At 36.8% G+C, this 25,840-nt stretch overlaps 1 protein-coding gene across 1 annotated transcript in view; it reads left to right on the top strand.

Annotated features, from left to right (window-relative positions):
- Window positions 1–23,622, top strand: part of THEMIS (thymocyte selection associated) — a gene marked incomplete at its 3' end in the record, with an annotated part of 173,876 nt that extends 150,254 nt beyond the window's left edge. The window contains exons 5-6 of the mRNA XM_079716156.1: window positions 6,227–6,380; window positions 23,591–23,622. Of these exons, the coding sequence (XP_079572282.1) occupies window positions 6,227–6,380; window positions 23,591–23,622 (186 nt within the window). The remainder of the gene's footprint in view (window positions 1–6,226; window positions 6,381–23,590) is intronic.
- Between the last annotated feature and the right edge of the window lie 2,218 nt (window positions 23,623–25,840).

Genomic DNA, 25,840 nt, shown 5'->3' with positions numbered 1-25,840 from the left:
CTGAGGAAGAAAGTTCATGAGAAATTTTTTCCTAAATATCATTTGAAATTTCTTCTCAGCTATCCCTTGAGTTCACTACTCTGAAATGAAAAAGGACAGGCAGTGGAAAGGAGCAGTTGTGTACATAAGCAGAGAAGGAGGTCAATTTTTTTAGTCTGTTAGGAGAGTGATTGATTTTTTGCAAAGTAAAAAGTAAAGTACATTATCTGGGATACTTCATGTTGTTTTAAATGTGGATGATGTTTAGTCCCTGGGCGAAGACAGCCCCTATATGGCTTTCTAAGTTTGAAAAGCAAACCTTATTTGCCTTTGGGGAGAAAAGACACAAAGTGAATGTAATCATGAACTGGGAATCTCAATAAATTGTTTGGAAATGGGTAATTTTTACCCAACAACATGGCCTGAGGTATGAGTTGAAAGATAGTTTTGAAAAAGTCTTTCAATTTTTTTCATAGACATCTGGGTTGACTTTTTTGGGGCAGTGTTTATTTGTTCCTTTCTTTGTACATGAGGAAAATATCCAGTACCTTGTAATTGGATCATTGCTTTCAGCAGGAACACTAAAAGCCATACTCAAACTCCAAGCCAAGAATAACATGAAAAATAATTTAATAGTCATTTTATATTAGCAGACAGGATGTTAATGACTCATTTCTAATGACAAGTTAAATGGAAATTACACAAAATGAACAAGATCTATTTTTCAAGTACTATAGAGTGGTCACAAAGGTCCGGGGCCTGCCAGTTCAAATTTATCTGTGTTCTTCTCTATTCTTTGCACACATCTTATTTTTCTCATTTTTCTATGGACTTGATCTTCAGGTTGAAAGCTTGACATCACTGCAGCAGTGCCTGACAGAGGGTTTTATTTCTTCTATTGTTGTCAGGCCACAATCTCATGCCTCGGGAATATGTGCATACACACTCAGTTCTTAAGTTCTCACTTTACCTGGCATCACCATTATTTGATTTATAATTTCCATAGATAGTGACCAATCTAACTTGAATCAGACATATGTATGGGATGTTACATAACCATAGTGTTTGCAATGATTGCAGCAATTAGTTCATTTAAAAGCATGGGATTTGCGATGTGTTTTTTTAATGGATAAAAGAAGTTAAAAATGTGTGTGCCTTTCAACTATATAATAAGCTTTACTGTTAGGAGTGAGTGGCTATCACTCCTAACATGTGAACATGTGACTATGTATGGGTCATTGATAAACTGGCCTCTTTTTCTTTAAAAGTCATAAAAATTAAGTCTGTATATTATTCATGCATTTCTTCATTCATTTAATATATAGCTATTTAATATTTACTATATTTAAATGCTGAAATAAGGACTAAGAATAGTGAATAGGAAAGACATAGTCTTTATTTTCAGTGGATTTCTATTTTAATCAGAAGACAGACACTAAACATTAAACCAGGTATTATTTAATTGCATTTGTGAAAATTGCTGAGGAGAAACTTGTAGGAGCCCCAGACTTAGTAAAATTAAGGAAGAAGAGTTAGTGAACAATGTTCTAGTCAAATGAAATAGCTGAGCCACAAGACAGGAGGGGAGAGGGGTGGGATTGTAGAGCTAAAGGACATTAGAATTGGAGTCCAGAGTGCTTGTCATGGCATTCAAACCCCTGCCTCATCCCATTTCATAAATCTCTCCCCACCCACCCCTGGAATCATAAACATACACAGTAGATGGTAAATTAAGCCATGTGATTGTTGGAATGACCTAGGGATGGTAAAAAGAAAGCTGGGTCAGTAACAAAACCTTGAGAAACTTTTACAGTCAATGTTTAGGTAAAGGAGGTTGAACCAGCAAAAAAGACTAAGAATGATTGATCAGAAGCCAAGCATAGGGAGGTGACTAGACACAGCAAATACTGCTGATGGGAAAAAGGTAAAGTGTGACAGATTACAGACCAGATTTAAGTTTTAGAATTAGGATGGATGCTATGTAGAGAAAAATAGGAAAAGATTCTAGAAAGCTAGTAGATCTGAGGTCCCAATGAGATCCAAGTATAGTCTTGGTGGCAAAAGCACTCTAGGAAGTGAGAGCATTCGCTGTAGTAGAGAGAGACACTCTACTTGAGGACAGGAGATTAGGTGAGAGAGGAGGACATTTAGTGATTTTGAAAGTGGAAAATGTTCAGGTTATGTCAGGTTTCAGACATGACTCTGGGAGTGAAAGGCTAAGGTAGAGAAATGAAAAGTTCATTTGTAATAAGGAGATCCAGTCAAGGTGTTGAATGGAATGTTTGTGAACATCATTCAGGATCATGGGGCTAGAAGAGAAAACAATACTCCAGTCTTTTTATGAAGGATGAATTGTGACTAGAGATTAGTAGGTAAATGATACCAACAATAAAAGAGATAGTGCATAGCTAGATGGCAAGAATGTCAAAGCAGCAGGGATTTTTTGAAAGGAGTTAAGGATGCAATGGACAGCACTAGGTGCCAGAGTATCATCAGCCTGAGGGTATCTAGGGTGTTGAGGAATAAGGAGCCATCTTCATTTGCAACAGAAGTGCTGTCCTCAGTGGAGAGCGGAATTTTAGTCAAGGTTGGAAGGTAGAGGAAATGTTCTGAAAGAAAGTTTAGTATGTGGTGAAATTTCCAAAGGCACAGTGGAAGGATCTGAGAGATAGGAGAGAAGAGAGGGAGAGAGAGACGGGGGCAGAGTGGGAGGTGGGGTGGGGTGGGGAAGTGGTGCTCAGTGGAGAGCAATTGGCAGTAAAAAATGGAGCATTATGGGAATTTTATTGTAGCAGAAAATCAATACCTGGAGATGGTTTGAAGACTCAGGGACCTGGAGGGAAGGGCTAAGGAAACAAGGATTAGAGAACATGTCAGTGTTAGTAGCTTAAGAGATGACTGCCTCACTAGGGCCTGGGAACAGGAGCTTGGCTGTAATAACTAAAGCAAAGAAGAGCCTGGAAAGCCTGACAGAACTTCACTAGAGGAGACCAAAATGTGGGGACTACCTCTAGCAAAGTGGGATTTTTAATTGTTGAAATGCTAATAGGCTAATATTAGCATTAAATGCTAATATTATAAAATGTCCAACATCATGGAAGCAACCTAAGTGTCCATTGACAGACGAATGGATAAAGAAGATGTGGCACATATATATAATGGAATATTACTCAGCCATAAAAAGAAATGAAATTGAGTCATTTGTAGTGAGGTGGATGGACCTAGAGTCTGTCATACAGAGTGAAGTAAGTCAGAAAGAGAAAAACAAATACCATATGCTAACACATATGTATGGAATCTAAAAACAAAAATGGTTCTGAAGAACCTTGGGGCAGGACAGGAATAAAGACGCAGATGTAGAGAATGGAGTTGAGGACACGGGGAGGGGGAAAGGTAAGCTGGGAAGAAGTGAGAGAGTGGCATGGACATATATACACTACCAAATGTAAAATAGATAGCTAGTGGGAAGCAGCCACATAGCACAGGGAGATCAGTTCGGTCCTTTGTTTCCACCTAGAGGGGTGGGATAGGGAGAGTGGGAGGGAGACACAAGAGGGAGGGGATATGGGGATATATGTATATGTATAGCTGATTCACTTTGTTATAAAGCAGAAACTAACACACCATTGTAAAACAATTATACTCCAATAAACATGTTAAAAAGAAAAAAAAAAAGGTGGGGAGAGAATAAATAAGTAAATAAGATGTCCAACCTGCCAGAGGTTTGCACCAAGAAGCACCAGGCCTTTGCAATACTTGATCCATTCTGACCAAGAGTTCATTTTCTCTCCTCAACCTTTCATGTTAAGCTTTCAGGTTTAACAATTTTATTTAAATTCTGCGTTTCTTCTCTGAAGTCTGGGATATACTATAAATTACATAATTTGCATGAACTTTTTCTAACATTTTCAGTTCCTCACTGTTTTAATATCATGAATTGAATTTGGTATGAAAAAGCAGGAAGCTACATTCCTTCTTTAATCTAGTTTACTGCTCAGTACTGAGAAACTATGATTTAATACTCATCTAATAACTTGAAATAATATTTTTTCCAAAGTATTTAATTCAAAATCAGGAAAAGTATTTTTTTTCAAAGCTATGTGGTAGTGCATGCTTGACAATAAATTTTAAAATTCATATCCAGTGATGGACTTAGCTTTTTGTGGGCTGTGGATGAGTCAAATGTAAACAAGTGTAGGGGGTTAGTTCTAGTTAATATCAACATTCAAACTCTGATCTTTTGAGTTGTCCTTGGTAGTACCGTCAGGATTCCATCTTTTGTCATTTAAGAAGGAATTTGAGAATTATCTACAAAAATGACTTACCACACTCTTAATTCTCTGCTTAAACAGTTTAAGAAATTGTAGTTGAATAATTTAGAGACTAAGTTATATTTATGTTTATATTCTCACAATACTCCTAGTATCTGGGATACTATATATAAATGGTTGTTGGATATGCCAGTTATCTATTGCCACGCAATGCTGCATACTCACCAGAAAAACTTAGTGGCACCCAGCAAAAAACACATTTTTCATGAGGCTCTGGGGTTCAGCTGACCTGAATTAGTTTTAGCTGATCTGGGTTGGGTTTGCCCAAATATCTGAGTCTCTTCTGGCTGTTGGTTGTCTTAGCTTGGATGACTAGGGTAACGTGATTCTGTTTTCTGTCCTGCTCAACCTCCAGAAGACTAGTCTAGGCATGTTCTCATGGCACAGGGGAAGGACAAGAATGAGCAAAACCAATTGTGCAAGCATCTTTCAACTCTCTGTGTCACATGTGTCAATATTCCGTTGGTCCAGAAAAAGTCACATGGACAAGTCAAAAGTCACAGTAGGAGGGCACTGCAAGATTACACAGAAAGGACATGGATACAGAGAGAAGTGAAGAATTGGGGCCATTGGTGCAACTGGTCCACCACACTGAATGAATAAATGAACAAATGGATCACAGAGTGATGGGAAGAGCACTGGACTAAGGGTTGGGAGACATATCCCTGAGGCGTGGCACTGTTCATTCTGTTAATTTGGGTAAATTGTTCAATCATTCTGGCCCCTAATTTCCTTATTGGCTCTTTCCAAGCTTTAAAAGCCTTTGATTCAAGCTTTTAATGAATATTTAATGAATTTAATGCTGTACACAGTCTGTAAGAGAAACTTAAGGAAAGTTGTTCATTATGCTATCCTTTAGTGAACCAGAATGGCTAGTGTGGATGGCCAAAATTGACTGGCTACTTTTTTTTTTTTTTTTTTTTTTTTTTTGGTATGCGGGCCTCTCACTGCCGTGGCCTCTCCCATTGCGGAGCACAGGCTCTGGACGCGCAGGCTCAGCGGCCATGGCTCATGGGCCCAGCCGCTCCGTGGCATGTGGGATCCTCCCAGACCGGGGCACGAACCCGTGTCCCCTGCATTGGCAGGCGGACTCTCAACCACTGCGCCACCAGGGAAGCCCGACTGGCTACTTTTGACTCTATGAATCTGAATATTTTATAATCAGATTCAAACTGAAAAACTTCTATTCTGAATTTCGCTATGAAGCAATGTGCTGAAAGTTCAATTTCCTTTTTAGGTCTTTAGTGTTTGCTCCTATCTGATGATTCTTTTGAAGAATACAATATGTCAGTACTACATCAAACACTATGACATTTCTTATATGTGAGATGTGTTTTAGAGTCCATTGATGTTTTGCCATATTAATTCATTGTTAGGATGAATTATCATTCTAAAATTGACTAGAGGAGCTTTATCAAATTTGGATAATGCTGATAAAAATGTGGGTTATTTTAAAGTAAATATTATGATTAGTTTTATAATATAAAAGGTACAGGTAATACAAAATGAATCCTGTTCATTATATAATAAATAATTATGTAATATGTAATGAAATGCTGGATTACTAAACTATAAGAATAAAAACTGAGTGAAAAAGTTCTAAATAAAAATATTTTATAAGCTCCACAAGAAGAAAGTAATATACACAAATGGTCTTTGAAGATGATATTGTGTGTGAGATGACTTCTTATTTTAGTCACTTAGATTGCCTAAAAAATTCAACACCTAGATTACCAAATTAGGTTGATGAAGATATAATCCGTAACTCACTTTGACATATAGAATGTTCTGTTTCAGATATACAGAAATAACTTGCCATATGATAAATGTTTATCCTTGTCCTACCTCTGGGAAACATTTAGTTTGGACTGATAATTTACTTGTGAAATCAGTCACCCCGGCCTATGTCATTTCAGAGTCTCCGTGTAGACAGATCCAAGAAACTGCACTCAAATCAACCTGGCCTGGATTCCAAAGTACCAGTTGGTTGTCAAAATGATTTGGCTGATCTGGAGAAAGAGAAGAGAAAGACTGAGGAAACTGCAGTAGCAGGCACCAATGCAACCACAGGTCTGTTAAACCACATGATATTGGTTTTAACTGCCTTTATGACAAATGCACAATGTACAGCTTCTTACTGCCATTTTATTTGGAATATATGACTTAGTCAAAGTGATGGACCTGACCTGCGAATCTCACTGAAATTTAGTTTTAAGTGAAGCATAGTATCAAGCACTCATATTGATGTTAGGTCTGTTCATTGTTTGCTGTTATTAGATTTTTCTTCTCATTTATGGTTTTCATGGCCAAGGAAGTGTTCTATCTTAATATTGCTTTTATTATCATGACAATAATATTTGTAAATGTTTGCTAAAATTAACAAGAAGGTTTAATGGCTTGAGAAGAGGTCAAAATAATTGAGATGCTTTTAATTTTAAAAGTGTCAGATGAGTGACCTAATGCAGACTTGAATTATAATAGTTTAGTTTATAGAGATAGCGATCTGATATTTTTCATCTCTACTAAAAGCAAAACAAGAGCCAATGGACTTGTGGAGAAGTTGATATCATTCAATTAAGCTACCCAGACTAACTTCCATATTGTGGAAATCTTGGATGAGTTAGCACGGGAAATGAGAATTTTCTTTCTTGGCAATATTTTAAACACACCAAAGAAGCTCAATTTCATTACACTTTATCTCTAAAACTTCACATTTCATTTGTAGAAAAGTTGAAACTGTAATTATTCTTAAGCATATGATTTGTTCTTTTCCCCTCCTTATTTGATTTTGTAGCCAGCACTCTTTTTTCCTCCCAGGGCATGTAAAAGTCAAAATACTGCATATAAAGTCTCTGAAGTGTTTCTGCTGAAACTCTGTACAATCTGGGTTCTTTCATGTAGTTAACTTACTGGCTTCTGATACTCCTATAAAAATATCCCATAGAGCTTTTCTTATTACCTTTTCATTGACTCTTTCTGAATGATAAAAATGAAATTCTGTAAAGGGCTTTGAAAACCATGCATATTGCAATTCCTCCAAATTTCAAATACTAACCAAGTGTGACTATAAAAGAAACAACTACTGCAGTGAAAATTACTGCACTGTATTGAGTCTCAGGCTATTATTAATTCATTGGAAACTATTTTTTCCTTAAGATTATGGATCCTAAAAGGTACCAGATAACACAATTGCTGAGATCAAAGTTTTTGTTTCAATCATAGGAAAACTTATTATCTGATCTTTCCCTGTGTGTGCATCTTCCTGGGATGCTACGTGACAGCCCCAGGTTTGTGCTCTGAATTAATAGTGCAGAGTATGTTACAAACCAGGGCAGAAACTGCTTTGAACCTATTGCCTATTAGTGATGGTTTAAGAAAAAAAGAGGACCTGAAATTAAAGTGATGGTTCTACTAACCATCACTTAGTAGTAAGACTTACTAACTTTACTCAAGAGAGTAAAATGAAATCTCCTTTCTTACATTAATTTCGACATGCATTTATTTAAAAATTACTTAGTATGTGGATCTGGGCAATATTTTCACTTGCTTTCCCATTTGAAATTACAATAAATTATAGAGTCTATCTTCATTATGAGTTATAATTGAATGACAATTCCATACATAAAAATACAAAAGTAAAGCAGAAATATAATTCTTCAAAATTCATTTTTGTCTTGTGAAATATTATATATTTTCTTCATTAAAAAAACCCTCTTTTGATCTGTACTTAACATTTACTGTACTTGGAATGGATAGCTCATCTGTGAATATTCATTAACCACCTTGGAGTTCAGGATAAGCAAATCATACTCTTTCTGAGCTTTCTCCTCTTTTTAAATTTGAGACATAAGTCAGTCATTTCCTAAATTCTCTTTGGATGAGAATGGCAGTGTTAGAGGCTCTGTGGCGTATCACAGAGAAAACAAAGCAAAACAAAACAAAAAAAACGTATTAAGGCAGGGGAGCTACATCTCCAGTTTTGCTCCTTCTGGACACCCAGACCTTATTCTTTCAGTTAGATGAAGTGGAACCATTTCAGATATGTATCTAATAATTATACTAAAGGGAAGTCTTTATTTTGAAATTCACTGTAGAAAGCTAGAAGATTCGCTGTAAATGGCTGAACACATGTTATCTAATGAGAGTTTGCTCTGTTGAAGCCAGGAGCACAGGAAACTCTACCTCAGGATTGGTGCTGTCAGTCCCAGCTCCTCTTCAGTTAAGAAGCTGGTGAAAATGCTTCACCAGATCTCATGGGTGACCTTCCTCTCTGGGTACTTGATTCACTCTGGTTGCTCAACAAGGCCCATGTCTTATTTGGGGAACATTGTTATTAAGTCTGCACGTTGTTTTGTCCATAAGTTACTAAAAGAACAGTTCTTTAAAAGTAGGATGATTAAGTGATTAACTTTTGGAGTCTGAACTTAAGACTGCTGGGTTTAAACCTTGGCTCCCCTACTCGCCAGCTGTGTACCATGTCTCTATCTCTTTATTTGTAAACTTGGGTTAGCAATAGCGCTACACCATAGGCTATTTTGACAACTACATTAGATAAAATAGGTTAAAATTAGTATAGTACATAATAAACTCCAGTTGAATCATAGCTATTCTAATTAACTTCTGCATATTTATGAGTTAATGGCCAAGGAAAAATTTGCTTCCTGACAGTATATTTTGCAAAGTGCTGGCTGTGACCACCTGATGTGGCTCTTGCAGTCTCTGAGTTTCTGTCTGTACTTTTTTCCTTTGAGAACGGTATCCTCTTGGGAATTTCATGGCCTCTATGGATTCTATGGATATGGGAAGTGATTAGAAGTCTTTTGGAGATGAGTCACTGAGTCCTCTGAGTCTAAGAAACAATACAGTTGTGTAGAGACATGGAAGCCCTGAGCCTCCCTAATGGACCCCTTCCCCTCCTCAACGCAGCTGCAGTAGCTCAGGAAGAGCACAGAGCTTCCCTGTTTAATCAGCAACAGTGCTATTGTTGGTAGATGACATGTGTTAAGTGCATATGTTTGTTTTAAGCTGTTTGTTTTATGTCCAGTTCCCAGGATGAACTTGCAAGTGGAAAGTTTATTGAGAAGTACTCTCAGGAACAACACATAAGGCAGAGGAACGAAAGCAGGTCTGAACAGAGGGAGAAGTGAAATCATAATAGAGTCACAAGAAAGACCTCAGCTGATCACACAGAGAGCTCTGGAGCTGGCATGGCTCTTCAGAGTTGTATTAGGGCGAGGAGACCTGGTTTTTATAGCCCCTGCTTCCGTGGATCATGGGAAGCAGCTGCCTTTGAGAAGGGGGCATGACTGTGGGCAAGGTGACTTCCTTTAGCCCAGGGCAAAGTCATCTGGTATCAGAGGATTATCATTTAGTTGTGAGGAGGATCTGGTTGTTATGTAGGTCACACATTAATTGCAGAGATTGCTTCTGGTGATCTGACGGGCTAAACAGAAGGACGTTTTCTTTTTTCCTCTTTATGTGTCTATCTAGAAACTTCGATCTTTGCCAGAAAGGATAATCTTTTAAAATATACCTATTTGGTTTTACTCTACATAAATGTTCTCTACTGTGTAAATTTTATACTCTCCTGATCAACATTCTCTAATGGAATTTCCTTGCTTTTGAAGCTTCCACTATATTCTAACTATTCTTACATCTTTAGACTCATCCTCCATTAATTAGACTTGTCAAGTAGTGAGAAGACCCCTGGGCCAGAAAACAAAATGCAGGTACCATAAGGTCTAGTCCCAGCTCTGTACATCCTAGATGTGCAGTCTTTCACAGGCCATTTTATTTTTCTGAGTTATATTTCCCTCATCAAAATATGAGGTACCCCAGGAAATTTTTGTGCCCTGTCAATTCTGAAAGCATGTGATTATATGGCCTATTCTGATATCATAGAGTCATGGCACTCTTGTTCACCTCTAAGTAAGACCCACATAGAAATGATTCACCACATTTAGGGACATTCTTATTATGGTAAATTAAACAGGTAACAGGAAACAAGCTCCATGGAAAAGCTCTTCACCGAGGTCAAGATGGAAGCTAGAAAGAAAGAATGCATTTATAGGAAGGTAAAGAAGACTTCATACTGAGCTTTAATTCAATCTTATTTTTATTTTTTAACATCTTTATTGGAGTATAATTGCTTTACAATGGTGTGTTAGTTCCTGCTTTATAACAAAGTGAATCAGCTATACATGTACATACATCTCCATATCTCCACCCTCTTGCATCCCCCTCCCACCCTCCCTATCCCACCCCTCTAAGTGGTCACAAAGCACTGAGCTGATCTCCCTGTGCTATGCGGCTGCTTCCCACTAGCTAGCTATTTTACATTTGGTAGTGTATATATGCCCATGCCACTCTCTTACTTCGTCCCAGCTTCCCCTTTCCCCTCCCCGTGTCCTCAAGTCCATTCTGCACATTTGCATCTTTATTCCTGTCCTGCCCGTAGGTGCTTCAGAAACATTTTTTCTTTTCTTTTTTTTAGATTCCATATATATGTGTTAGCATATGGTATTTGTTTTTCTCCTTCTGACTTACTTCATTCTGTATGACAGACTCTAGGTCCATCCACCTCACTACAAATAACACAATTTCGTTTCTTTTTATGGCTGAGTAATATTCCATTGTATATATGTGCTACATCTTCTTTATCCATTCATCTGTCGATGGACACTTAGGTTGCTTCCATGTCCTGGCTATTGTAAATAGAGCTGCAGTGAACATTGTGGTACATGACTCCTTTTGAATTACGTTTTCTCAGGGTATATGCCCAGTAGTGGGATTGCTGGGTCATATGGTAGTTCTATTTTTAGTTTATTGAAGAACCGCCATACTGTTCTCCATAGTGGCTGTATCAATTTACGTTCCCACCAGCAGTGCAAGAGTGTTCCCTTTTCTCCACACCTTCTCCAGCATTTATTGTTTCTAGATTTTTTGATGATGGCCATTCTAACTGGTGTGAGATGATATCTCACTGTAGTTGTGATTTGCATTTCTCTAACGATTAATGATGTTGAGCATTCTTTCATGTGTTTGTTGGCAGTCTGTATATCTTCTTTGGAGAAATGTCTATTTAGGTCTTCTGCCCATTTTTGGATTGGGTTGTTTGTTTTTTTGCTATTGAGCTGCATGAGCTGCTTATAAATTTTGGAGATTAATCCTTTGTCAGTTGCTTCATTTGCAAATATTTTCTCCCATTCTGAGTGTTGTCTTTTCGTCTTGTTTATGGTTTCCTTTGCTGTGCAAAAGCTTTTAAGTTTCATTAGGTCCCATTTGTTTATTTTTGTTTTTATTGCCCTTTCTCTAGGAGGTGAGTTACAAAGGATCTTGCTGTGATTTATGTCAAAGAGTGTTCTGCCTCTGTTTTCCTCTAAGAGTTCTACAGTGTCTAGTCTTAAATTTAGGTCTTTAATCCATTTTGAGTTTATTTTTGTGTATGGTGTTAGGGAGTGTTCTAATTTCATACTTTTATATATAGCTGTCCAGTTTTCCCAGCACCACTTATTGAAGAGGCTGTCTTTTCTCCATTGTATATTCTTGCCTTCTTTATCAAAGATAAGATGACCGTATGTGTGTGAATTTATCTCTGGGCTTTCTATCCTGTTCCATTGATCTATAATTCTCTTTTTGTGCCAGTACCATACTGTCTTGATTACTGTAGTTTTGTAGTATAGTCTGAAGTCTGGGAGCCTGATTCCTCCAGCTCCGTTTTTCCTTCTCAAGATTCCTTTAGCTATTCGGGGTCTTTATGTTTCCATACAAATTGTGAAATTTCTTGTTCTAATTCTGTGAAAAATACCATTGGTAGTTTGATAGGGATTGCATTGAAACTGTAGATTGCTTTGGGTAGTATAGTCATTTTCACAATGTTGATTCTTCCAATCGAAGAACATGGTATATCTCTCCATCTGTTTGTATCATCTTTAATTTCTTTCATCAGTGTCTTACAGTTTTCTACACACAGATCTTTTGTCTCCTTAGGTAGACAAAAGGTATTTTATTCTTTTTGTTGCAATGGTAAATGAGAGTGTTTCCTTTATTTCTCTTTCAGAATTTTCATCATTAGTGTATAGGAATGCAAGAGATTTCTGTGCATTAGTTATGTATCCTGCTACACTACCAAATTCATTGATTAGCTCGAGTAGTTTTCTGGTAGCATCTTTAGTATTCTCTATGAATAGTATCATGTCATCTGCAAACAGTGACAGCTTTACTTCTTCTTTTCTGATATGGATTCCTTTTATTTCTTTTTCTTCTCTAATTGCTGTGGCTAAAACTTCCAAAACTATGTTGAATAACAGGGATGAGAGTGGGCAACCTTGTCTTGTTCCTGATCTTAGAGGAAATGGTTTCAGTTTTTCACCACTGAGAATGATGCTGGCTGTGGGTTTGTCATCTATGGCCTTTATTATGTTGAGGTAAGTTCCCTCTATGCCTACTTTCTGGAGGGTTTTTTATCATAAATGACTGTTGAATTTTGTTGAAAGTTTTTTCTGCCTCTAGTGAAATGATCATGTGGATTTTATTCTTCAGTATGTTAATATGGTGTATCACATTGATTGATTTGCGTATATTGAAGAATCCTTGCATCCTGGAATAAACCCCACTTGATCATGTTGTATGATCCTTTTAATGTGCTGTTGAATTCTGTTTGCTAGTATTTTGTTGTGGATTTTTGCATCTATATTCATCAGTGATATTGGCCTGTAGTTTTCTTTTTTTGTGACATCTTTGTCTGGTTTTGGTATCAGGGTGATGGTGGCCTCGTAGAATGAGTTTGGGAGTGTTCCTCCCTCTGCTATATTTTGGAAGAGTTTGAGAAGAATCAGTGTTAGTTCTTCTCTAAATGTTTGACAGAATTCGCCTGTGAAGCCATCTGGTCCTAGGCTTTTGTTTGTTGGAAGATTTTTAATCATAGTGTCAATTTCAGTGCTTGTGATTTGTCTGTTTATATTTTCTATTTCCTCCTGGTTCAGCCTCAGAAGGTTGTGCTTTTCTAAGACTTTGTCCATTTCTTCCAGGTTGTCCATTTTATTGGCATATGTTTGCTTGTAGTAATCTCTCAAGATCCTTTGTATTTCTGCAGTATCAGTTGTCACTTTTCCTTTTTCATTTCTAATTCTATTGATTTGAGTCTTCTCCCTTTTTTTCTTGATGAGTCTGGCTAATGGTGTATCAATTTTGTTTATCTTCTCAAAGAACCAGCTTTTAGTTTTATTGATCTTTGCTATTGTTTCCTTCATTATTTTTCATCTATTTCTGATCTGATACTTATGATTTCTTTCCTGCTGCTTACTTTGGGGTTTTTTTTTGTTGTTCTTCTTCTTCTTTCTCTAATTGCTTTAGGTGTAAGGTTAGGGTGTTTATTTGTGAAATTTCTTGTTTCTTGAGGTGCAGTTTTATTGCTATAAACTTCCCTCTTAGAACTGCTTTTGCTGCCTCCCATAGTTTTGGGTCATCGTGTTTTCGTTGTCATTTGTGTCTAGGTATTTTTTGATTTCCTCTTTGATTTCTTCAGTGATCTCTTGGTTATTTAGTAGTATATTGTTTAGCTTCCAGGTGTTTGTATTTTTTTACATATTTTTTCCCTGTTATTGATATCTAGTCTCATAGTGTTGTGGTCGGAAGAGATACTTGATATGATTTCAATGTTCTTAAGTTTACCAAGGCTTGATTTGTGACCCAAGATATGATCTATCCTGAAGAATGTTCCATGAGCACTTGAGAAGAAAGTGTATTCTGTTGTTTTTGGATGGAATGTCCTATAAATATCAGTTAAGTCCATCTTGTTTAATGTATCATTTAAAGCTTGTGTTTCCATATTTATTTTCATTTTGGATGATTTGTCCATTGGTGAAATTGGGTGTTAAAGTCCCCTACTATGATTCTGTTACCGTCGATTTCCCCTTTTATGGCTGTTAGCATTTGCCTTATATGTTGAGGTGCTCCTATGTTGGGTGCATAAATATTTACAATTGTTATATCTTCTTCTTGGTTTGATCCCTTGATCATTATGCAGTGCCCTTCTTTGTCCCTTGTAATAGTCTTTATTTAATACTCTATTTTGTCTGATATGAGAATTGCTACTCCAGCTTTCTTTTGATTTCCATTTGCATGGAATATCTTTTTCCATCCCCTCACTTTCAGTCTGTATGTGTCCCTAGGTCTAAAGTGGGTCTCTTGTAGACAGCATATATTCAGATCTTGTTTTTGTATCCATTCAGCCAGTCTATGTCTTTTGGTTGGAGCATTTAATCCATTTACATTTAAGGTAATTATTGATATGTATGTTCCTATTACCATTTTCTTAATTGTTTTGGGTTTGTTATTGTAGGTCTTTTCCTTCTGTTGTGTTTCCTGCCCAGAGAAGTTCCTTTAGCATTTGTTGTAAAGCTGGTTTGGTGGTGCTGAATTCTCTTAGCTTTTGCTTGTCTGTAGAGGTTTTAATTTCTCTGTGGAACCTGAATGACATGCTTGCTGGGTAATCTTGGTTGTAGGTTTTTCTCTTTCATCACTTTAAATATGTCCTTCCACTCCCTTCTGGCTTGCAGAGTTTCTGCTGAAAGATTACCTGTTAACCTTATGGGGATTCCCTTGTATGTTATTTGTTGTTTTTCCCTTGCTGCTTTTAATATTTTTTTCTTTGTATTTAATTTTTGATAGTTTGATTAATATGTGTCTTGGCATGTTTCTCCTTGGATTTATCCTGTATGGGACTCTCTGCCCTTCCTGGACTTGACTATTTCCTTTCCTATATTAGGGAAGGAATATAGGAAATAATCTCTTCAAATATTTTCTCAGTCCCTTTCTTTTTCTGTTCTTCTTCTGGGACCCGTACAATTCTTATGTTGGTGCGTTTAATGTTGTCTCAGAGGTCTATGAGACTATCCTCAATTCTTTCCATTCTTTTTTCTTTATTCTGCTTTGCGGTAGTTATCTCCACTATTTTACCTTCCAGGCCACTTATCCGTTCTTCTGCCTCAGTTATTCTGCTATTGATTCCTTCTAGTGAATTTTTAAGTTCACTTGTTGTGTTGTTCATCATTGTTTGTTTGCTCTTTAGTTCTTGTGGGTCCTTTTAAACATTCTCCATTCTGTTTCCAAGATTTTGCATCATCTTTACTATCATTACTCTGAATTCTTTTTCAGGTAGACTGCCTATTTCCTCTTCTTTTGTTTGGTCTGGTGGGTTTTTCCCTTGTTCCTTCATCTGCTGTGTGTTTCTCTGTCTTCTCATTTTGTTTAACTTACTGTGTTTGGGGTCTCCTTTTTGCAGGCTGCAGGTTCTTAGTTCCCATTGTTTTTGGTGTCTGCCCCCAGTGGCTAAAGTTGCTTCAGTGGGTTGTGTAGGCTTCCCGGTGGAGGCGACTAGTGCCTGCGTTCTGGTGGATGAGGCTGGATCTTGTCTTTCTGGTGAGCAGGACCACATCCGGTGGTGTGTTTTGGGATGTCTGTGACCTTTTTATGATTTTAGGCAGCCTCTCTGCTAATGGGCGGGGTTGTACTCCTGTCTTGCTAGTTGTTTGGCATAGGGTGTCCAGCAGTGTAGCTTGCTGGTCGTTGAGTGGAGCTGTGTCTTAGTGCTGAGCTGGAGGTCTGTGGGAAAACTTTTGCTGTTTGGTATTACGTGGAGCTGGGAGGTCTCTGGTGGACCAATGTCCTGAACTCAGCTCTCCCACCTCAGAGGCACAGGCCTGACACCTGGCCAGAACACCAAGACCCTGTCAACCACACAGCTCAGAAGAAAAGTGAGAAAAAAAGAAAGAAAGAAAATAAATAAAAGAAAGTTATAAAAATAAAAAAATTATTAAAAATAAAAAAAGTTAAAAAAGTTAAAAAAAAATTAAAATATAATTTTAAAAAAGGAAAGAAAGAAGAGAGCCACCAAACCAAAAAACAAATCCACCAATTATAACAAGCCGTAAAGACTATACTGAAAAAAAAAAAAGGACAGACAGAACCCTAGGACAAATGGTAAAAGCAAAGCTATACTGACAAAATCACACAAAGAATCATACACATACACACTCACAAAAAGAGAAAAAGGAAAAAATATATATATTTTTTGGGAAGTCTGAGGTCTTCTGCCAGCGTTCAGTGCATGTTCTGTAGGAGTTGTTCCACATGTAGATATATTTCTGATGTGTTTGTGGGCAGGAAGGTGATCTCCACGTCTTACTCCTCTGCCATCTTGAAGGTCTCTCCCAGGCTTCTTTTTAACACTGGTTTAACTAGCGCCTTGTCTAGGGCAGTGTTTAATAGCTTCTCCTGCTAAATGCTTCTATTTTTGCTGGTGATTCTCAGCTGAGTCAGATCCATTGCTCTTTCTGGTAGTGTTGGAGGATCTCCTGCAGAGGCAGGGGGTGGCTGTGGCTAACCACAGGGACAAGGGCACTCTCAATCTTAATATTTAAACCTCAGATTTTCCTTTATGATGGGAAACAAAGCATAAGGCACTTCTCTATTAAAACTATTTTGAGAATTAGACAAGGTTCTATTTTAAAGACCTTGACTGAATGACTGAATATGTGTTATCAAGAGTTTGGTACTTTAGAAATAATAAAATATATCCTTGTTTCTCAATTTTAAAAAATGTGGACTTCAATAATTCACTGTTATTCTAGATAATGTGTAGTTCTAAGCACAATAATTACTTTTACTCCTAAGGACTAAATAAATCATTGTTTAAGATATTGGACAATTTCAAACTGGTAATCCTAAAATCTGGTATATCTTTTGTTCTTCTACTTAACATCAATGCAGATTTTTCATAATGTAAACAAAATAATGACACCAGTAGAATTTCCCTTACATTTCCAGGGAATACTGTTTTCAGTTTAGAAATACTGACAGCCTAAAGTAAAATGTTGTAAGATTGCTCTTCATTTTATAGCAACCTATTTCCCTCCTTTTGGAAGGCTTAAATGTTTAAGAATATGCTGGAAGGAGAACCGCAGTCATTTAATTCTTTGAACAATTCTGAAATATCATTTCCTATTAGGCAGTTGTGTGAGTACTGACAGCCTTGCCCCTCTTCTTCCCTAGAGATTAATTTATTTCCTGCAGTGCTTGCTTTTCTTGGAAAATCTGACTCGTCAGCCTTCACCAATGGGAGATCTCATCAGCTGAATGTTAATTATAAAAGCAAAACAATATACCATATTGAAAGGGAAAAACAATTCTCCAGGCAGTGCAACCTTTTTCTTTTCTTTTCTTTCCACTTCGTTCTCTCCTCAGTCTGTGGCTGGACAGGAACATTATCCCCTCAGGAAACATTCGGCGAGATGGTGGGGTATACAGGAAATGTGCAGGCTTTGCCACCAGACAGACCCAAGACCAAACGCTAATTCAAAGAATGTTGAATTTCTTTGGGATTTTGTTTCTTTATCTGTAAAATAAAGATAAAAATACCTGCCTCGCATGAAATTCTATAATGAGGCTGGCACAGTGTAGACACTAGAAAATTATTCTTATCATTATTATAGCCTTCATTTAGCACCTACTGCATATTGATTGCTGTGGCATAATATTAACCATGTCTCATATTAGTTTATAAAGGAATCTATTAGAAATTTGAAGAAATATATCTTTCAGCTTTAGGAGTTAGGCATATGAGACCAAGACACCTTATTGAGATAGCCTAGTTGAAGTCTTGTCTTACTCTTCATTTCCTTTCTCTTCTCATTACTACTCATATTTTTCATAATGCTCGCTAGATACTTATGAACTTATTTTTTTCACCAATAAGTTCTTTAAAAACTTCAAAAGCTATTTTCTAATAGTTTTAGGTCTATCTATTCAGACTTGAAACTGCATTTGAGTTTATTAAAAATTATTTTCTCTAAAATAAAAATTGTCAATTTCTGTTTGATCCAGTCTCAGAAGTAAAACTTTGGTGAGTTAAATCTTGAGACAAAGAAGATTGTCAGCAAAGTAGAGATAAAGTTGAGAGATACCAAATGAAGAAACAAAATCAATTATTTTAAGCCCAGAATGATCATTCTTTCAGTAGTATGATTAACAAGTCTGTTTAAGTAAATATCTTTTTTCTTATTTCTCCCATATGATTTTATGATTTGTGTGCAATACTAGAAAGAAAAGCAATTGAAGCATTAGATGATAAAACAGAAAAAGAGATGTCATGGTGTAAACCCATAACAACTGAGACCTGATACAGGGCTCCTACAGCAGACAGGAACTCTATGCATGGAGTGCAAATTACAATAGGTACTATTCTTTCACATGGCAAAATAATATTTTTCTTAAGACCAGTGACAGTATCTTAACTTGGGTAGAACAAGGGGTTGGATCGATATGGTGACCTCTGCCTTTCACCTTTATGGAGTCACATGCAAATCATTGATTGATCCTTTTTAATGGTAAATGCATTTTTTGAAACTGTAAAGTTTTCCTATAAATAATAAGCCTCTCCCCAATTTCCTAATTTTCCTTATTAATAACTTCTAATGTTATCATTTTAAATTTCCTTTCCCTTTTTTTTTCTAAACTTTTTCTTATTGGCAAGTGATAATCTTTTTTTTTAATCCATTATTTCAGTCAATTCTGGTTCTTACTTCATTCATGAGACCCATCTTTATTTTGACCAATGAATTAAGCAAAGCAAAAAGGAACTGATGACTTTCAAAATTTATCTCAGTGAGTCTCTAAGTTCTTGTGCATAAAAAGTCACTTAATGAGTATGTTAAAAATACATATTCTTGGGATGTGCTCTCTAGAGTGGGGTTGACAACCTCTGGTGGTGGGTCAAATCTGTCCCATTGCCTGTTATTGTACTCCCCCCAAGCTAAAAATATTTGTGTTTTTTTTTTTATTTTTAGAAAGTTGAAAAAAAATATTTTCTGACACATGAAAATTATTTGAAATTCAAATTTCAATGTTTATATAAAGTTTGATTGGACCACAGCCATGCTTATTCATTTACACATTGCCTGTGGCTGCTTGTGTGCTGTATCAGCAGAACTGAGTAGTTTTAACAGAGACCATATGCAAAGCCTAAAATTTTTACTATCTGGCCCTCTAGAGCAAAAGTTTGCTAACCTCTGCTCTAGAGAATCTGATTCAGAAGTTCTGAGAAAGGAACTAGGAATTGCTTTCAACATGTTTTTTGGGTGACTGTGATACAGGGATCTTTGACGACACTTTGAAAGGTAATGCAGTAGAAGAATTGTGAACAACCTGTCTCTTCTTCTCCCCTTCTCTTCATCACACCCACTCCATCAGCAAACCCTATTGGCTTTATCCTCAAACAGTATCTAGAATTTGTCTATTTTTTACCTGTTCACTGCTGTCAACCTAGTCCAAGCCATCATCATTTTTCATCTGGATTCTTGTTATTGGCTTTCTAACCAGTCAATCTTCTTCTGCCCTCGCCTCAGTATTGTCCATTCTCAACATGACAGCCAGAGTGAATGTGTTAAAACCTTAGTCATGTCATGTAACTCTTTTCTTCAAAGTCCTCCAGTGGTCTCTCTACTTCTCTTTTCTCTCTATTCTAGCTACATTGGCTTCCCACTGTTCCTCAGAAACGCTAGGGGTGCTCCATCTTCAACACCAACACAGGCTATTTTCTCTAAGTAGTATAGTCTTCCCCCCAGAGATCTACATGGCTTTTATCTTTGTCTCATTTAGGTCTTTCCTTAGCCATTACCTTCTCAGCGATTCCTTCCATTCACACCTTATTTAAAATTGTAATCTCTTTATCTGGGACTACCGATCTCCCTTATGCCAACTAACATGCTACACACTTTGTTTCTTTATTTTGACTGTGAGCCACTTTCCCCACATGAGGGCACCATGAGGACAGGAATTTTTATCCATTTGCTCTATCTTTAGCTTTAAAAGAGTTCCTGGCTTACTGTGGGTTCTCAATAAATATTTCTTGAATAGAGAAATGAACCCCAAACTCCCATTCTGTACTGGACAGATAATGTATGACACTTATCAAACATGCAAAAACAGTTGCCAGGAGTATAAATATACGAGTCATCTTTGAAAAATGATGTAATATCTTGTAACCACCACAGATGAGAAGAAGAATAAAGCAGCTATTAACTTGTATCATTTGTTTTTCAATCTCAACCAATAACTTAGTTACAAAAGATGCTAAGGGAGAGAAAGTAGAGGATGGGTACAAATATTAAAATGGGTACATGGATGAAAATTCAGTTGAAAATGTTTGGAAGAGATTTCAGGAAGTTTCACAAACAAGCTGCTTCCTAAAGCAGGTAGATGTGCTTACTGCAGGTTTTACTGTTCACCATCAGGTTGAGCAATTTGAGGACAGTGACACTCAAAAGTTCCCAAAAGGGAAAATGTAGGGTGTGACTAGCCTTGGTTCAAGTAACTGTTTAGGAAACACCAGCTTTATAAGAGAATGTAAAGCATTTTTATATATACCTGAACTGGATTCCTCAAAAATAAGATGAAACGGAGATTTTATTTGACTTAATACTCTCATTCAAAAAATTACTCATCTAATTTTATGGTATTTTTAAAGCTTCATTTTGTGGATTAAACAGTAGTCTGTTCTTACAAAGATATAGATTTTGACTATGGAAGGACATTTTTACTATCAAAGAATATATTTTAGAGAGAAAAACAAAACGAAACAAAATAAAACTTCATTCTGTATCTGTTCTTCTATGGATGAAGTATTTGGCTTGATCTCCAGGGAACTGAGTGTACATGATTCCATGTCCCTCAGTTAATATGATCATCTAAGTAACTATGAATATTCTAAAGTAATCAGTCAATATTCAATTCAAAGTAAGAAACATCACCTCCAAATTAATTTTGTGACATTTCCAAAGGAATGGTCGATGAATGCCAAAAGATTTGAGGACTTTAAATCAATTTGAATTTTACAACCTAAATAATTGTCAGAGAAATCAGTTCTTTCACATTTTGAGATTTCTTGAAAGTTAATGCAATAAAGAACAAAGTCTCTATTCAATGTGAAGTCAGCTTTGCCTACTTCAGCTGACCACTAAAGCACAGGCGTTATTTAGGGGATCCCTACCCTGGGTGGAAGATTGCGCTAGATCAGGCAGGGAGAGGCAACTTATAAGCTCCCTTCCAAAACTAAGATTGTTTAAATCCTATTATTTTATATTGAGATAATCTAATTATTCTACCCCCTCACCTCCCATTTTTCTGCTTAACCCTGTACTATCTTAAATCAGTTTATTGACAAGGGAGAATGAGACTAATAACTGTCAAGATGACAGATTGAACTTTCAAACTACAGGCTTATAATAATTTTATGTGAATATGAGCTAGTAATAGCAAATAATATTTCTGTTGCACTTTATGTTTTACAGAGTACTTGCAGGTCCTTTATTTCATTTGATGTTTCCTCAACTCTATGATTCAGTTATTACTACCAAAACTCGTTCATTGGTAAGAAAATGGAATTCAGAGATTCCTCAAGACGCGCAGCGAGTGTGTCTTAGAATCAGGAGTCAGACGGAGTTCTTCAGATTGTTTCTCTGTACTACAATATATCTATTTCATTTGCCCTCCCCACCTCTCCCCTCAGGAAAAGCAACGCTGTGAGGGAAAAATTCGGTTGTTATCCCTTTATGCAGATAAAGGCGCAAAGATAGTAAATGGTAGAAGTGGGACTTAAATCTGGGCATACTGCCTAAAAATCCTGTGTTCTTTCAGCTGTAATATACATTCTACAGTGTGTAGTTTTATTGCTGTTTGTGATAAAAGAAAGACCTGAAAATCTAAAGGCAGCAGTTGGGGATAGTGGATGATGAGGAGAGAGAATGAAATCAAGGAAAGCATGGGATCCAGGCGATCTTCCTCTCATTGGACCCCACCTCCCAACCCCCAGCATCACTTAGCCCTGAGGGGAGATGTTGACAGAGGAAAGTAAATTCAGGCTGTTTAGGGGAATTAACATGATGTGCTGAGAAATTCTACTTCTTTCTGCTTTGACATCCCCTTTCTTCTTTCCCAGTTATTCTATGAGCTCCTCAGAGGTCACAAAACTGTATATTTTGTCTTTATGTTTCACACATATAGTAAAAATAGCTAACAGTTGGTGAGACAGTAAACCTCTTTATTGTAAAATATAAAACTCTTTACATTTATTGACTCATTTAATCTTTGTCATAACCCTATAAAATAAGCATTATTATCCCTCCCCCCCTCTTGTTTTCAAAGATGAGAAAATAAGGTACGTAAAAGTTAGTTAACTTCCTTAAGGTTATATAGAGCCAGTGTGTAGTAGAAAAGGAAGGAAGAAAGAAGGAAGGAAGGAAGGGAAGAAGAGGAAGAGGGAGGAAAAGGGAGAGGAAGGGAGGAAGAAAGGAAGGAAGAAGAGGAGAAGGGAGGAAGGGAGGGAGGCAGGGAGGAAGTCATAGGCTAATGAGCGCTCAAGGGTGTGAGCTCAGAGGGTTCCTCTCCAGGTCCACGTGGCTAGCACTTAACATACCACTAGTACAATGAGGTGTGGGAGAGTGAAAGAAATGATCAGTCTTCTGTACCTCTTGACCATTATAGTTCATGCTATTAGGGTTCTTTTCTTAAACCACCCATGCTCCACAAAGCCATAATGGAAAGAAATGTCTGTCTTCCCTGAACACAGACAGAATTCCTCTCTGCCATGTAGCTTGCTTTCCTTGCAAGTGTGACATGATGTGTTAATGTCAAGTCTGTGTATATGTTCATTAGAAGCTAGAGATCGTACAACTTATGCTTGAGGCCTGTTGCTTTTCTTCAGTTTAACATTATAGGTACCCTTTTCTCCTCTGCCATCTTTAGAACTCCACTAGGTTTGGGCTCCATTCCATAGCCATTGTGTCACAGCTGAGGTAATGGGTCTGCAATCGACATTTTTTAGAACACAATCAAGCTCCAGCCTCTTACTAGCTGTGTGATTGCTCGGCAAGTCTCTTAACTACACCTCAAGTTCAGTTTTTTTACCTTACATTACCTAGAAAATAGAGTTTTTATAAGGATAAACTAAAATGCAAAGAAAAGCATTTTGTAAACGGAAAAACACTTTATAAATTTAAGGTATTATCTCACAGAAATATCTACTTTGTTTCTGAAGGGTTTGAATTAGTTCCTTGGGTTTTTTTTTGTTTTTTTTGGCTCTCTTATTTTGTTCTCAATTAGTTGTCAAAAAAAAAACATATATGCATGTGAGTTTCCTACAGACAGTGTTTGAAAGCAAGTAGTGTCTTTCCTATTTCAAGTGCATATTTCTGATGGACCCTGCTTAATCTTTTTTCTTACAGAAATCTTCAGAAATGAAAAACGTCAAAAATAATGAGATGTGACTGAAGCCACTTGGGCAGTGAACATAAATGTTGCAATGGAAAAGCAAGCCTAGCCTTCCAGCTGAAAAAAACAGCTATTTCCCAGTGGACCCCAGAAGAAACTTGACTGGCCACTGCAAAGGAGGAAACAACCTTAAAAGTTTTAACAGATAAAACTTAAAGAGCAACCTGTCATACGGAATTCACATAGTCTATTCTGCTGTGCCATAATCTATGTGCATTGTTTTATTGTTACTTAGGACATGTTTATTTAATGTGCACACTTTTTGTGGTTCTCATTCCCACTGCTGACAATTAAGCAATTGGAAATTAATTTTATATTTTAGTTTCCGAGTAAAACCAGTTGAAAATAAGATAAAAGCTCGCCAAATATTTTCATTTTTCTCAATTTGTTTTACCTTTTTTTAGTGTTACCATCATTACTGTTAAAAATAACAAAAAATAATTAGATCTGAGAGTGATCTAAAATAATCAGGTTTCTTATCTGATTCCCTTGGAGCTGTGGAAATGAGTTTGACTTCACATTTTCATTTTGTTTTAGAAATACATGGTGAATAAGTGTGTTTGAGACTTGACAGCCAAAGCCATTGTTAGTTACAGGAATTTTCCATTACTTTCTCCCCTGTCCCCTAATAACCAGAGTTCATTACTGCAATATCACCAAAGATCTGATAATATGCCTTATTATTTTATGTACTGTACACTAGATAACTCTTTAGATAAATGTTTATTAGGATAGTAGGAAAACCATTTCATTTATTTATTATTTATGTATTAAGTATACAGGTACAACATTATTTTGCCTCTAACAAAATGAAGAGACAGAGAATTATACAGGAATTTAATTGCCAACTTTGGACTTGGTTCACAGGTTGTACTCTATACAAAAATTTAGGTAATCTCATATCATAATTATTTTACATTATGTATAGAGATTATTCATTGGTTTAGTACTAAAGAGTTTCTGAAGATAACAAATCATGAAAAAACTTTTCAACAGAAAAAAATTACAGTTAGAAATCTTTCATACAATGTTTATATTCTGATTTAGCTTACTTTTTGTATCTTTTTTTTCTTCCTTTTTCAGTGGAAATGAACCCTGATTTCCAATACCCTAAGGATTATTTAAGGATTTGATGTGGTAATGTATTGTTATTTATGATTTCTAAAATTTTCTAAGATGGTTTAACTTTTATCTATTTTGCTTGTTTGTGCCCATAAGAACAAGAACTTTTAAAAGTTTATGTCCCCATATTTGATTATTGAAGTCCACTGAGAATCCTTTCTCAACAACCTTGGCAAACTCATAGAACTCATTGGCCAGTTTGTTATTTTTCAAATAATAATGAAAGGCTAGTATTTTTATTTGGTATATGAGAACAATCAAATCTGTGCTTTTAGTAGGTACAGTTCTTTGATTAGAAAATCAAGAGGGGCTTCCCTGGTGGCGCAGTGGTTGAGAGTCCGCCTGCCGATGCAGGGGACACGGGTTCGTGCCCCGTCCGGGAAGATCCCACATGCCGTGGGGTGGCTGGGCCCGTGAGCCATGGCCGCTGAGCCTGCGTGTCCGGAGCCTGTGCTCCACAACGGGAGAGGCCCCAACAGTGAGAGGCCCGCCTGCCGCAAAAAAAAAAAAAAAAAAATCAAGAGAATGTATGTCTTAGTTTGGTCGTAAATCATCAAGAGCTTTCTAGTGGAAATTATATATAACATTTCTAACAATGTAAGTCCTTTTATGTACTGTGCTTCCAGCTCTCTTGAATTTGAAAGGTATAATAAACTTCATGTTCATCTATGGAAGATTTTGGGAGGTTGAAAATAAATTTTCTTTCCCGTGTGTGTATGTTCTCTGTCACGTTTAATAACTATCTTCCTGTAACAGCTAAGATATTCTTTAACTAGGATTGAAATGAATTCTTAACTATTAAGGAAGAGGCTACCTGTGTTGAAGCCAGGAGAAGAGGCCTCTTTACCTCCTCACCCTGTTCCCTGCAGCCAGGGACCTATAGTGCTGAGCACAATGACCAGATTTCACAGGATGATGGGGCTGCATAGCTAGATGCCAAGACCTCCAGTGATCAATGCTGCCCTCTTCCTAACTGAATCAAACAGTTTGGGGAAGGGGATGGAAAGGGAGTGAGAAATGAAGAAAGGAGTGTTCTTTGAGGTATGTTTGGCTCTTATAACCAAGACTTTAATATAAAAAGT

This window comes from Hyperoodon ampullatus (assembly GCF_949752795.1).
Source record: "Hyperoodon ampullatus genome assembly, chromosome: 12".
Taxonomy (NCBI): Eukaryota; Metazoa; Chordata; class Mammalia; order Artiodactyla; family Ziphiidae; genus Hyperoodon; species Hyperoodon ampullatus.
This window is presented reverse-complemented; position numbering and strand designations above follow the sequence as displayed.